Source organism: Microchirus variegatus (genome assembly GCF_963457635.1).
Source record: "Microchirus variegatus genome assembly, chromosome: 5".
Classification (NCBI taxonomy): domain Eukaryota; kingdom Metazoa; phylum Chordata; class Actinopteri; order Pleuronectiformes; family Soleidae; genus Microchirus; species Microchirus variegatus.
The window spans coordinates 14,564,918-14,579,930 of NC_139806.1; the positions used below are offsets into that span (position 1 = coordinate 14,564,918).

At 38.8% G+C, this 15,013-nt stretch overlaps 2 protein-coding genes across 3 annotated transcripts; one reads left to right on the forward strand and one right to left on the reverse strand.

Annotated features, from left to right (window-relative positions):
• Nucleotides 1-1,114: 1,114 nt before the first annotated feature.
• On the reverse strand, nucleotides 1,115-6,138 carry LOC310927243 (E3 ubiquitin-protein ligase RNF126-like; the record flags this gene model as incomplete). The annotated part of the gene is made up of 9 exons (XM_083889537.1): nucleotides 1,115-1,380; nucleotides 2,306-2,421; nucleotides 2,721-2,814; nucleotides 2,959-3,028; nucleotides 3,141-3,209; nucleotides 4,159-4,382; nucleotides 4,477-4,537; nucleotides 4,613-4,671; nucleotides 6,064-6,138. 9 exons carry the CDS (start codon nucleotides 6,136-6,138, stop codon nucleotides 1,228-1,230), a joined length of 921 nt encoding a protein of 306 aa, XP_083745663.1. The 3' UTR covers nucleotides 1,115-1,227.
• A 724-nt stretch (nucleotides 6,139-6,862) lies between these two features.
• Nucleotides 6,863-14,009, forward strand: sugp1 (SURP and G patch domain containing 1). 2 transcript variants are annotated; one of them, XM_083889070.1, is made up of 14 exons: nucleotides 6,863-6,981; nucleotides 7,375-7,546; nucleotides 7,734-7,828; nucleotides 8,197-8,445; nucleotides 8,602-8,725; nucleotides 8,807-8,907; nucleotides 10,600-10,723; nucleotides 10,834-11,117; nucleotides 11,236-11,342; nucleotides 11,510-11,687; nucleotides 11,795-11,901; nucleotides 12,586-12,731; nucleotides 13,222-13,351; nucleotides 13,567-14,009. In XM_083889070.1, exons 1-14 carry the CDS (start codon nucleotides 6,963-6,965, stop codon nucleotides 13,591-13,593), a joined length of 1,863 nt encoding a protein of 620 aa, XP_083745196.1. In that variant the 5' UTR covers nucleotides 6,863-6,962; the 3' UTR covers nucleotides 13,594-14,009. The 2 variants fall into 2 exon arrangements, with proteins under 2 accessions (XP_083745196.1, XP_083745197.1); XM_083889071.1 differs by having other exon boundaries at nucleotides 10,612-10,723.
• The last annotated feature ends 1,004 nt before the right edge of the window (nucleotides 14,010-15,013 follow it).

Genomic DNA, 15,013 nt, shown 5'->3' on the forward strand with positions numbered 1-15,013 from the left:
GCATCCCCAAATAAATGCAGAGCAACAAAAAGGCAATGCAGTCTGTGCTACTCTAAGCGTGCAGCCACCTACAACTCAATAACACGTGTGTACCGTATTCACTGGGAATTTATATGCCTCATCAGAAAAACAAATGGTGGACTCTCTCTGCGTCCAAAGAAGAGCAGTCCATACTGAAGCCCACTGGACATCACAAGAACAGCACAACCAAGTCCAAAGAGGCTGATTAGTTATAATACTGTACTTTTTTTTAAATAGCAGATTTAAAGGTGAAATTTAACATAACCTAAACTTGACTAGGTTATGTCTGCAGTGCAAGTTGCCGTGGTGATCTAACCAGGTTTTGTGTACCTCACTAACTTCATCTCATCTCCCTTCATAGTTTGCTCTGGTCATGGAGGCATGGGCGTGGAAACTCTTGTTTTTAATTGATCACTGTAAAACTAATAAAACCTAGATTGTTACATTTATGAAAACGATGTTTGACTGTAAACACTGTTGTGAATATTCTTGCAAATTCCGACAAAATAAATCTTCAATGTAAAATTGAAAATGTACCGCCCAGATAATATTTCAGAATTTTATCTAAACAAAAACTGTCTTTGACAGCATTTCAAAGTCTTCTCTCATGTAAACCTTTGCAGTCTATGGAATAAAACCAGTGTCAAAACCAGTATATGAGGTAAATCAAACAAAAATGCAGCATCTCTAAGCTGTTTAGATTAAATATGCAATTTTCAGCATTTGACAACTGATAGCAGTTTGAAATCTACGTTCCTATGCGTGAACAGCTGATGTCCTGCTCCCTGTGTAGTTGGTGAAGTCATAGTGAAAAGTATACTTTGTCACATGGCATGCAGCTTATTAAGATAGTGACTTGCCTTTAGTGTCTGTGGTTGTGAACTCAAGCTCTTTTGAGGCAGAATGCACATTCTAATGCATAGTTGTTCACTGTCTCCCAGTTCTTCTGCTGCTTGTTGTAGGAAATGGCCAGCCCCCACCCACGCCTGAGCAGCAGCAGCTATAATTATTATTCACAACCTTTTTAGATCCTCATTTGGAAACAAAAGCAGCAAGAGCTGTGGGGAAGGAATGATGACTAATAGACTGCAGCACGTTCAGAGTTCACCTCAACTCTCGAGACAAACTGTCCCTGGTCTCAGTTGTAAAGAAGAGCTGTAAGGGTCTCCCCGCTGGTGCAGGGTGAGTGATGATGCTGGTGAAAATCTAAGAGTTGTTGGAAGAACTCTCATTGCTTGGTGAGCTTGAGGAAGAAGAGGACAAAGAGGAGCGAGAAAAGTTCATCTCTGATAAGCCCGGTGGGTCTGTGGCTGTGTTCTGTCCACTGAGACTCTTCCTGCACACAGGACACGAATCATGCTGTGGAGAACAAACATTTTTTTTGGTGAGCAATTAATTGCTAAATATGTGCATATGTTCTGCAGATGTAGCACATTTTCAAAATGAAGTCTCTCATGTTGGACCACACTTGGGTCGCGGGTACATGTTTACTAAAACCGCTCCAAATCACATGCGATTGACAGCTGAACAAAAGTCTGAAGATTGTCACGTCTTGTTTTCCAAGTTAGACCAACAATGCTTTAACTCATTGGCTGCCAATAGCGTCCATAGACATCAATTCGAATACAACAGTGCACTGCCAATGACGTCTGATGCAAGACATCTGATTGCTAGTTTCGGTGTCTACATAGTCATGTGTAAACAATCAGTCAAAATGCTGTAAAACGCTTGGCAGTTCTGCGCTGAAAATGGCTGGCAGCCAATGAGTTTCAATAATAAGGAGGTAGGGATGAAGTGCATCACTCCAGCTCGATTTTAATTTGACTCTAATGCATAACGCACACAGACCAAGAAGCACATTTCAAACAGGGAAAATGTTGAGCGAGCACCCCATGTTTAATCTGCGCTCAACTACTTTAAAAATGTTTTTGTAGCGCCATACGGTACATGTATGAATTTGGATTCTTCACTCAAAGAAGAAAAACACTGCACAGAAAACACATCACTAAAAAGTAGCACCAAAACGATGTCGAAAACATCGACAATCAGTGTTCTTATCCAAAAACTGTGCTGATGACGGATTCACACCGTGTCACAACACAAGGACTAGCATTAATTAAACTGCTGCCTTCTGATTGTTTACATAGTTTTGCAGTTCTATTGTTCCTGTCGGAGTGAGTGAGTGAGTAACAGCATTGGACACTAATACAAATTGATGTAGATGACACTATTCAAATGCTGCAATCAATTTTAAATTAGACATCATTGACAGACACACACATACCTGTTCCAGCCATGGTAATATACAGTCATTGTGAAATAAATGACTGCATGGCAGTTGTCGAACGCTCTCCTCCACTGTGTAGTCTTCTTTGCACACAGGACAATCTAAACCAGCACCTGTTCAAACACAAAATGATATTAGTGTGAAGACTGTGAAAAGATGGATTCTGCTCATTTCAGTTAAGACAGTGTTGTGCAGACCAGGGTCACCTTTAAGTACAAAATGTACTTTTTCTTGACCTAAAAAACTATTTTCCCACAGCCAATTCAAGCATACTGTGATCATTTCTGACCAGGCTGTTTGCAGGTTATCAAATGCCAGTTCCATGCTGGTCTTTTTTGTCGTTTTATCATATTGTGCTAATACCATAACTGCCTTTGCATGCTAATGAAACGTTTCCTGTGTCTGGACTTACCCACATGCTCCTCTGTGATGGGGATGGTGGGGATACCATCTATCATTTCTCTGTCTGCAGGTGGAGGACCTGAATTTTCAAAACGGTTCAGTAACTACAAGTGAAAAAGAGCAGAATTTGATTAAGTAGCTGATATAATTTGCAGTTTTATATACAAAAGACCTTTAAGACATTTTAATTTCCAGTTGAAAGGAGGAAATCTTCAGAATGTCTGTCTTGCCACCTACAGAAGTTGTACCTGTGTAATGATTTCATCAAGTCCATTGATGCCCCAGGCATAGTCCATTGGGTTGGAGTGTAGAAAGCCCCTGCAGCACAAGTAAGCAGCAAGAAAAAAAACAAAAACAGCATTGAAAGATCACTGTGAGCTTGGTGACAGATAAAACAACGACAACCTGCCTCTCAGTTTCTTACACTTACCATGTTTCAAACCCAACGTTGGCCATGGCTGTGGGGGCAATGATTCCATTTACTAACTGCTGGATGATTCTGTGGCAATAATAAAAAAAAATGTGTTCAGTGACAGTTTTCTGAATTGTTTACATTATTTATAACCCGATGGCCAAAGAACCAAAGAAACATATTACTACTTAATATTGATGGTGATACTTAGATATTGATGTTTCACATTTAAGGAATAGTTTGCTATTAGAATGATAATGAATGGAGAGCGATGCTGCGCATGTCCTTTATTGTTGATTTTATGCAATATTAAAAAATAATATAAATTTGGTTTAGTCGCTCATTAAATTTTTTGGGGCTTTTTATCCAAATGGAAATGGTGTTTTGGGAGCACGTGTTTCAGTGTTTACATCCAATACGCTATATTGGGGAAAACGTTCTTGCACTTGCATCTGCTGACTCCGTTTTCCACTTCTCATTTTGGAGATTGTTTGGACGATATAAAAACCCTATAAACCCTATATACTTGCCAATAAAGCTTTATTTTAGAATATAATTTGTACACAACGCACATTCTGTAACAGCTTTACAGCATTTGACAGAGGGTAAAATGCACGTGTGTATATCTTAATTTAAAAAAAAATACAAATAATAATAAATACAAATAAATCATAATAATGAATCAGGAGATGTGATTGATTTAAGCGGATCGCAGAGAAGTGGGAAGATGTTACTAAAAACTACAGTAAGCATTGATGTTTTTGTCAATATGATGTAATGGACATAATGGAGAGGAAACCAGTAGTTTCCCATTTTAAACATTTTCGTCTGAGTGATGCAAGTTCTGTGGATGGTTTTAAATTCTAAAAGTTGTGTTTGCTTTAGTGATCATAGAGAAGCCTGTTTTTAGACACAACCATGCCAATAAAGACAGAGTAATTTCTCTGCATGTGATACCGAGTCAACTGAAGCCCAACATGAAGGTATTACACTTGTTTTTTTTGTTTTTTCCACACTACTGCTGAAAATGCCTCACCCCTCTAATGTGGGCCCTTCGTGGCGTATACCCTGTCTTCGAGGATTATGTCGACCCCGTGGTTGATGCGCACCGTGCCGTTCCCGTTCTCTCCTGTTTTCTGTCTCCCTGCTGTCCTCTGATGGTAGCCATGTTTGAAGATCGAAATTTTCATCAAAAATGCCAAACGTGAATGGACTTTGCCCAGAGGAAACTGGTGTGATAAACTGCCGGAGTCCAGTGTTCTAATTTAAAAACAAAACAAAAAAACAGAGGCAGTGTCAAATCATGATGCAATGTGCAAACCCTAGATGAGCTGATTTTTAGAATCCCTCTGACCTCATAGGTTGAACTGCTCCCATCAGAGGTGGAGGATGTGGATGCAGACACATTTTCTGTACTGGAAAAACACAGCAGTGATGAAAGTGACTCACTATAACTCAAAATGCATCATGAAGCTAAACTCTCTCCATACCTTCTTTCCTCCGGCAGCTCCTCAATAAAGCCAGAATTACATAGAGGACAGGTGAAGTCCTAGAGTGAAATAAACAAAATCAATAAGTATATCCCATGACTTCCCATTAGGCACATTGCAGTTGTGACAATTACATATAAAGGGTGCAGCATAAATCCAAACTTGTAAGGGTTACAGCACTTAATGTTATGCTTCCAGGTGTAACACCACAAACGACACTGTTGTCTTTGCCTTGCACATTTGCACCGTCTCCATTTATTTAAAAAATAAGAGTCAGAAAAAGCTTGATAATTCAGTTAAGCTGTAAAGAGAAATAATACACTTTTCATATAATTTTTTCTTCAACATCAACACAACAAAAGGTTCAATATCATTGACATGTTCATGCACTATGCAAAAAAACACAGAGACAACACAAATCTGCTAGAAAAGTATGACAAATGTGTCAATCTTGATATTTATCACTATATTACTGAAATGGATGAGTGCCGCTCGCACCCCTCATGTGGAGGATAATATGGCAGAAGATGAATGATTAAAAAGGTTTTTAATCATGATAACATTTTTGGACATGGTTTACGGTCCAATTAGATGATTCCCTGGCACTGTTTCTTGTGAGTATTTTCCAAATGTGGAGAAGTTGTGAGTAAACAAAAAGAACCTGGCTCAATTCAAAAACTGTTGAAAGAAAAAAACGGAACCTCAACCAAAATCTTTCAGTGTTCCCCCATCCCACATGATCGCCTCCTGCCATAACACAATATACACATTCATCAATCTTTATTTGGAGATAGAAAATGATATTATTCAGTCTTAGTGCGTACATTAAACAACATGTCAAAGCAAAGATACTTAGGGTAGACAAAGTAAAGATGCTTCAGAACAAAAGGTGCTTCTCCAACACTGCTCACTGAAGTGCGTGTGTGGCCTGCCCAACTTGACTTCCAGTAATAAACCCAATTTTGAAGCAATTGGCTCAAGTGGTTCACAAAAGCTTAATTTACCTATCACTCTAAACGCGGCTGTTCCCCCACACGGATTTCTTAGATTTGTTTTATGTTGAACATCTACCTGGACATTAATACATCAAACTACACCACCTATTTGGAACTGACTTCATGTAAATCTGCCTTTCACTCTAAACCTACGCTTAGCTAGCTCGCACTACGACGGTATTTACGGGTGTCGTAGCTGCTAAGATTAGCTCAGTCACAGTGTTGTTGCGGTTCAGCATATTGGAATAATTCGCCCATAAAATCACACCTATATATCCCAACATTTCCTTGAGCGTCCCCTTCAACTTCTTGACTGTCACTCTACAGACTAATGGTGCTAAAGCTAACTAGCGTAGCTGTCCGAACAACTGCGGTAAGTCGACGTGCGCAAATACACGGAGAGAACAAATCATTTCTCGTTCTTGAGATAAGTAGATATGCTTCATATGTCCTTACCGGTAAATGTGGATTAATATCTGCTGAACACTGGTGACAAAAAAACCGGCAGCGTTGTGTGGGAGCATCAGCCATATCTAAGGAGACCAATCCGTCCGTCTCAATGGATGGAAAGAGACAAGGGACAATTAGCACTGACTTTTGCGCCCAGAAAAATAAAAATTGAATTACTGCCTTATTCTACATGACATCACATTTAGAAAGCCTTTGATTCTTCACTTTAAAGGAGAAAGGTCGTACAAACTGAAAATCAGATCTGTGATAAAAAAAAAAACAAACAACAAAAAAACAAACACAATGTTTAACAATATGAAGCAATTTATGTTAATTTATTGCAATTTAACTTTTTTTTCAACTGCAAATTATACCACCAAACAAAAGACTTGCCAACACCTGTTATGTCTCATAAGATAATGAAAATGAACATACTTGTGGGACAGTTATAACATAGCAAATGCTTGTGTTTTAAGGATTTTCTGCAGTATATTTTATTACTTGCTTTTGTCCGCATTGATATGTTTAAATAAAGTGAAAAAAAAAACCATAAAAGCAGCTACACAGATACAGAAATAAGTTCTGGTTGGACATTTTTTTCTAAAAGCCCAGAGAAAATATACCAACACCAATTTTAAAATATTTTCACCTAGTTTTTTTTGGGCCATTTTGAGTCTTTGGTAATTCTCATTTTATCATAACAACTTCAGTTTATTTTCGACTCATGTTCAAAAAGTAGCAAGATATACCGTAAAGAAAGTGCTTTTATTCTAGTAAAACTATTACCGGAAGTTCTGCTTTTGCTGTGCTGTCTCTGCTTAATTTGCAGACTGACTCCGCTTTAGCGTCACATTAGCTCCACATGAGCGTAGTTTTCGAAATATAGACTTCGTTTTGCTACGACCATGGAGTCAAGCGATGCAGGTAAAACTTGTCCAAAATATTTCGATAAATTACACAATTGAACACGTTTGTTAGCCAGCTTTACCATCAATGTTTGCTGCTGGAGTAATAGCGTTAGCTAGCGTTAGCCATCGGGTTAGCTAATGTAGATAATCAAAAAATGACCTACATTAAGTGTTCTTAACTCGTCAAGTACAACATTTCCTACGTTCTGAAGTACGTAGGTACACAGCTAGTACCTGCACTAAATGCAAGTAATAATATGACCATCTTGCCAGTAGCTGTAGATGTTTATTTTGCTGTCCTGTGGCAAATAATAGTTGAGCAAATCGCCAAAATGTCTCAATTCCACCACCACAGTTGAACACTATGCCAATTTTCAGTCACGTAATTTGCTGTTCTGTCTTTCCCCAGGGCGTGGAGGATGGAAGAACAAGCCTGTCCAGCAGCAAAAAACCAAGATGAATATGTTTATTCTTCGTCAAGAAAAGCTTATTGCGCAGAAGAAAGAAGAGATCGAAGCCAGATTGGCAGAGCAAGCAAAGATGAGTGCGCAAACCACCACCAGGAAGACCCTACCCTTAAGGTTAGAATACCCACATGAGCCCTCAAATGATAGGCAGACATTTAGACGTAAAATACATGGGATTTTTTTTTACATGAAAGCATGTCAAATACTGCCAGAGAATGTTGCAATGCTTGAGGGTTTTGCAGATTTACATTAAGGAAATGCTAAATCTATATTTCTGTTGTGATCCCAATATTTATTTCAGTCTCCAAGGACCCTCTTCCAACAAGTTTGCAAATGATGGAAGCTTTTTCCAACAGTTCATGAAGTTGCAGAAGGACAAATCCAACAATGTGCCAGGTAAGTTTTAAGGGCTGAAGTAAGTTAAGCATTTAATTTAAAGTTGGACATTAGTTGCCGTTCATGAATTATATCAGAAATGGTTAAATCAACTTCTTGTTATTTGTTTGTTATTATTTTTTTGGTCAAGTCTGAGCATAGGCTTGTATACAGTACATACATATATTGAATTTATCACAAATAAAATGAATGGCTAAACTCAATATATCCATCCATATATTATCCAATTTAAAATTTTCAAGGTCTGTAAATGAATATTTTATGGGAGAGCACTGACCAAACCTAGAAATCACTTGGGCAATAATAGTGTTTAACAAGTAGGCTAACTACTACTGTTTATGTTAATATGCCCCATTTACTCTTTTCAGGTTCCCCCAGTGATGACACATTTCCATCAAGCTCCACTTCATCGCCAGGAGGAAACGCGTCTCAAAAGAAGAGCGTTCATGTTGGCAAGCGGCCTGGCCTTGGAGTCAGTAGCATGCTTAGTCAGTTCAAGAACTACTCACAGTCCAAGAAAAATCCTGTTCTCAGCAAGAGGCCGAGTGTTTTCTGCTCTCCAGATGGTGAAGATGAAGAAGAAGATGCTGATTACTCCAGATTCTTAGAGATGAAAGGTAATTCTAGACCTAAGTGTCTCTTTGCTGAAAACAGTGACTTGGACTATACAGTGCAGTGCATCTTCTGCATACTCCAGTAGTGCAGTTGCATTGTGCGACTGGCATTTTTTCATAGGTGCCCTTGCAGTAAATATACTTATAGCCTGCTTAAAGTCTCTCCCCCAGAGGATTCCGACACCAGACTCATTATCGAAAAGATGGCCTCGTTCGTAGCAGAGGGTGGACCTGAACTGGAGAGAAAGGCTAGAGATGACTACAAGGACAATCCTGTTTTTTCGTAAGTCTGAACAAAGTTGTTGCCCATCTTGTTTCATTTTACATTGTTTTTTAAACCCATTTGTTATGATTTTACTTTCAGGTTTTTATATGATAAGAGCAGTTTGGAGTATCTCTACTTCAAAAACAGAGTTGCGGTTTTGGGAAAGGATATGCTAAGTCCAGAGAATACATCGAATAAAGGTAAGGTTACCCCCTCTGTCTCTTGTCTTTTTCACTTAATTGCACCCTCAGAATTCAATATGTAATTCTATGAGGAGTGGACAGTGGAGTTGCATACACAGTGGCGTTTATAGACCTTCCTGTAAAGTAATGAAGAGTGTAATAATCTTTCATTCATTTGGTTGTTTTTGTATATTTAAGCCTGTGTACATAATTATAATGGACCTCTTGACTGTCTAGTTAACGTGATATGAACATGATATACCTGACATACCCCTTGTTTTAGACCCCCAGGGATGTTGATAGGTACGCGTCCTGCATCTCTGACACATTAAAATCTAAATCTAAATCACACTCACTATCCATGCATCCCTGGTGATGTCAGACATCGTATTACCATGTCTCTTTTTGATCTGCTGGTTCCGGTGCACTCTGATGTGCGCGCACACACACATTCATACGGCTGTCTCAGTAGGGGCTGCTCTAAACACCTACTAAAAACAACGTTTAGAGTGTTGTAATGAATTAATGTTTCCAGACATATTGTGTGTACATGATTTGAAAAAAGGTGTTCTTGGACTTCATGGTCTAACTTGTTTGTTCTGTCTCTGGGGATTTTTTTCTTTGATATGTGTGGTGTGTGTAACAGAGGTGATCTTTATGTACAGAATGCTCTCCTTTTTTTTTTCAATGCGAAAAAAACACAGCATATTGTCCTATCATTCATCTCCCTGCTCACTCGCACTCTCTTGCCTGTTGATTATCTAATGAACATTTTGTGTGTGTGTGCGCGCGCCAAAGGGGTGGCTGGATGCAGGGTGGGGGGTCAGTATGCTCACTACAGTAGACTACACTACACCACTTATCTCAATCACACCAGTCACAGGTTTATTGTATGCTATGAGCGCCAGAACCTACACGTGGAGGATAAATCGGTCGACAATGAATGAATGTCAAAACGTCATTATTAAAAACACCCCACCACCACCACCAAATTCAGCATAGGCTATCAGCATCTTAGTTTAACAATGCAATTTCTCAAGATATAATAATTTGATTTGGGACCATTGAATTTCCCAGGGACCCATACAAATCAGCCCATGTGGGTCCTGGGACTCACTAGATTGAAAACCTATCAACATCACTGGATCCATACCTTGAGTGAAACTGGTATTCGTAAGTTTAATGATTTGTACTTTAAAAGGGAATTAAAACATCGACAGTGGCAAGACCACTCTGTCATACAGAAACTATTTCTACTAGGTATCAATCTGGCCCTGGGTAATAATCAAAGTGTTCATTATTTTAGACTGTGCATACGGGACAGGTCACGGTCACCCCAGTTCTTCTCTTATTCACTATTATTTAATCAATCATATTTAAGTTTTCGTTTGGATTTTGAATCCTGCAAACAGAGTGCTGCTCTGTCAGTAACACTTAACTCAAATTGTGCCTGATATATAGTGTACATGCAGATATACATGTCTGGCCACAATATATGTGCTGGAGCCTCTGAGCTTTATTTTTTCTGCATTTGCTACAGAAAAGTCCTTGCATCTTTGCAGTTCCCTATTTACCACCCCTGTCATCCTTGCTCCTCCTTCCTCTTCTTATCCCCCTATTGGCTCTAGACTGGTGGTGTGTGAGGGCCAATTGAGTACGGTACAGTAGTAGAGTGTGAATTGAGTCCCAGTACTTATAGGCTACTTAAAGTCTCCCCCCCAGTGGACGCGGAAACCCAGCAAGTGGCTGAGAAGCTGGCCAGGTTTGTGGCGGAGGGTGGCCCTGAGGTAGAAGACATCGCTGCTGAGCGCAACAGAGATAACCCAACCTTCAGGTCAGTTACTGTATATATGACTGTGTTCCCTGACTGTGACATTTTTAATTAAAGCTCCGTTTTACTTTTGTAGTTTTTCACATCACAGTTGATGTCTGTTCTCCCTGCAGTTTTTTGTATGATCAACAAAGTCCAGCTTACCACTTCTACAAAGAGAAGCTTAAAGAGTATCGTGCTACAACCTCCCAGAACGATTCACCTCCAGCAACAGCCGATGTTCAGCAAACAACTGCACAACCATCATTAGGAACCCAGGAGTCAGACACCCCACCCGTCAAACGGAAGAGGAAGAGTAGATGGGGTTCTGAAGATGACAAAGTTGTGTTGCCCATTCCCCCCATCGTTGCTCCCTCAGAGATTAATATTCCAGACCCCAACACACCCTCGCTTTCTGGTACATGAAACTTTCATTACTATTATATCCAATACATTTAAATTGCATATTAATGTTTTTCTCATACTACCAGCTGTTCCCATACATAATTGATGAACGTGCATTTTTGGTGTTCCAGTCCAGGAGCTCAAAGGTCTTGGATATAAGAAGGGGAAGCCCCATGGTCTGGTTGGAGTAACGGAGCTATCTGAAGAGCAGAAGATACAAATCAAAGAACAACAAGAGGTTGGAATATTCCAACTGAATATATATTTTATTAGATAAAAACTGTGATGCTGTGTTTTTAACCACACCACACTCCAACCACTTTATTTCTTTTTCAAAAAGCACTTGATTAATAACCGTTGTAATCTACTGTTACTGTGTTTATGATGTCTTCTCACTTACTGTAGATGCAAGAGATGTATGACTTGATTATGAAGCATAAGCGTACGATGGCAGAAATGCAGGTGATGTGGGAGAAGGCCATTAGGGACCACCAACATGAATATGACAGTGATGAGGAAGTGGACTACCACACGGGCACATGGGAGCATCGGTTAAGAAAGATGGAAATGGAGAAGACACGTGGTAAGGCTGATCGTCAGCATCCATCTCCTGTAGTGGTGCCTGATCATTTTAAACGTTGATAAACATGATCGTTGCTGTTTAAAAAAAAATATTATTTTTTTTTCCAGACTGGGCAGAATCTCTAACAGAAATGGGTAAAGGGAAACACTTTATTGGAGACTTCCTGCCACCCGAAGAGCTGGAGAAATTTATGGAGACCTTTAAGGCTCTCAAGGTCAGTTTTCCTCTGGATTCACATATTCTCCAGTCTCAAAATGATGCATCTTACCATTAATCAGTTCAAAAGATTGCCTTTGTCCTTTATCTATCATAACATCTTTAGTTAAATACATCTTTCATATGATATGTGTTGGTCTTTTGTCATGAAGTAGGCCTGGGATTAGTTACAAAATGCATAAACAGGATATTATCGGTCAATCTGTGCCACTGTTTAGAGGTCAAGAACAATGTGGCAACAGCCAACAGCATATTTTCCCAGCAAATTCCTCTTGCTCCTCCTTTTAGAGCCCGAGGAAGAGACTGCAATGACCAGTTGTTTATTTTAATCTGTTTATTTAAATTTGGCAACATGGTAGAAAGCATACTCTTTCAAAGTTGAAATTGTATGTAAACATAGTTGTTATGTGTATTTATAGCTAAAGTGAGGGCAGGTTACTAGAAATTCATAAGAACCAGAATGATCTTGTAAAACACAAATACATAGCTTCAGATCAACTAAATTAAGCTCTTAAAGGCAAGTCATTTATTTAATTTTCCTCTCATCTCGATTCTTCTACTAGGCACAATGAAACGATTAATTTGTATCCAAACTGAGATCTTGAACTTGGTGATATGCTGCAACTCTTCAATGTTACATGTTTGGGGACATGAAGTCAACTTATGTCATCTTGACTTGCAGGAGGGCCGAGACCCAGACTACTCAGAATACAAAGAGTTTAAATTGACAGTGGAGAACCTTGGTTTTCGAATGCTGATGAAGATGGGCTGGAAGGAAGGTGAAGGCCTCGGCAATGACGGACAGGGAATCAAGGCCCCTGTCAACAAGTGAGCATCCATCTCCATTATGTTTTAATACATTGAAATACCTTACATAACCTGTTCGATAACAAATACATTAATATCTACTAATGCTTCAAAAACCATTGTAGATTTTGGAACAATCCACTTGGCTTTATCTCGCATCAAATTAAGGATATCCATTAAAATAGAAAATAGTGACTAATGTTCCTGACTAATTCACAAGTCTGGTTATAGAAAAATCACTGTGTGCCACTGTGGATGTTTTTGGCTGTTAATAAAAAACATTCAGTGTATCATATGCTGAAGAAGATGGGATACTCCTACTACCAGATTCTTCCATGTCATATCACTCAGTAAGGGATCTTACAAAGGGAAAAATAAAGATGATTGAATTGGTAACGGGTGACTCAGAGCTAAATTAATTTGTCAAAAAAGTATGCAGCATGTTGAAAGCTCTTAATTTACTTAATAGACATACAAGTGGAAACTAATTTTTATCTCTTTCTCTCTCTAGGGGAGTGACCGCTCAGAATGGAGCAGGTTTTGGAGTCGAGCGTCCAGCTGAGCTTGCCAAATCTGATGATGAATATGATGCTTTTAGAAAGAGGATGATGCTTGCATACCGCTTCAGGCCAAACCCACTGGTAACATGTTTTTTTGTTTTTTTTACTCTTAACTCGGACCAGTTCATTGTATCATTACAGAATATGTTGGTACATGGCAAAAGTATGAAGATATGTATTCTCCTTGTTTGACAGTATAATTAGCTGTAGAATTCTGGCACATCTTTCTGTTTACTGTGCTGTTGCTATGATGATTTAATATTAATGTAGTTTTTTGTTTTTCCTTCTCTCCACAGAATAATCCACGGAGACCCTATTACTGATAGAGGACTGTTGTTTATGCTTGCTATCTTGTTTATGATAGAAATCTGGTTCCAGCAGGTGCCACAGTTCTAAGTTCTGAAATGGATCCATTTGCACCATATACAGCACATTGTGACGGTAATGAGAATAGTAAACTGATGTATCACTACATTAGACGTTTAATTTGGTTAAAAGAAAATACAAAATGTTTTCTGAAATTAAAATGATCACCTGTCTCGTTACATTTAAATTAAATACTGTGACAACCTTGAACATTTACTTTGTCTGATATCCAAGATCATATATTCCTTTGTGCACATTTTTGTATGTCAATGTGTTTATGTTTTATTCCACTGAAAATAAGACTATTCTGTATTAATCTTTGGTAATCTTTTATTATGCACTTCAGCAGTGTTCACAATTTAAAAATGGTCAGTTACAGTGATTGTTGTCACAGACATGTTTTAACTAATGTGGAAAACTAACTGTACTTGTACCTGTTTATTAAACCAATGAGTAGGTGCTAAGATGAACCTTCAGTTTCTGACACACCTCTGTATGACATGCTGGTATTGTTCCAGTCCTGAAAATTGGTATCTGTTCATTTCTTTGCCTGTGGTCAGCAGTGAGTCACTGAGCAGAGCTGACCAGGCTCAAGCAGCCAGTGGTGGGGACGGCAACAGCGACAGGTCAGTGAAATGAGACCTTCAGTTTGCCATCCCCCAGGGTAATTCATATGGGATAAATATAACTCCAAACTCCTAGCTAAGCAAGAGCCACTGTGGTGTTAGACACAACATCAATCAAGCTGTGAAGCTGTAGTACTAGGTAAGATTAGTTAGTGGCATGGTAAAGGTGGAGGCTGGGGTGCAACTATGCAAATACCTCCAGAGGAAGTAACATTTTTCTAGCTGTGTGTGTCAGTGAGCAAAATAACTCAAAAAGTAGAAGATGGATTTTGCTGAAATTGTCTATGGGTGTAGTCGATGACCCAAGGAAAAAGACCAATACTATTTAGGTGGTGATGCAGATCTGAACTCGGGATAAAAAATTTAAGAAAAACTTGCATAATATGGGAGATACATTAGGAGAGTAGTTGGTGAAGGTCTCTGTAAATGATTACTATATTTGGTCCATTTTAAATATAAGACAAGGAAACATAAAATGCTCACATTTCAAAAGGAGGAGGAAAGGGTATATTTGTCATTTTTGGAGAGAAAGAAATTAGTTTCTGCAGTTGCGTTTTATTTTTCAGCCCCAATTGCGTGTATCTATTGGTGGTGCTTGTGGCCAGTTACAATGTTTATTTCACTGATACACAATAATCATTGGTTAAAAAAAAAAAAAAAAAATGGTACGTCTACTCTTAGGACCGTCCTTTGATGTAATTACATCAGATTACTCGAGTAAATCAAAATGATGAAATTAGTGAAACATGAC

What these genes read in the sequence shown, in the direction of transcription:
- sugp1 (XM_083889070.1), top strand. An exon ending in AGAGATAACCCAACCTTCAG is followed by an intron (nt 10,724 to 10,833) that starts GTCAGTTACTGT and finishes TTCTCCCTGCAG; the next exon opens with TTTTTTGTATGATCAACAAA. An exon ending in AAATCAAAGAACAACAAGAG is followed by an intron (nt 11,343 to 11,509) that starts GTTGGAATATTC and finishes CACTTACTGTAG; the next exon opens with ATGCAAGAGATGTATGACTT.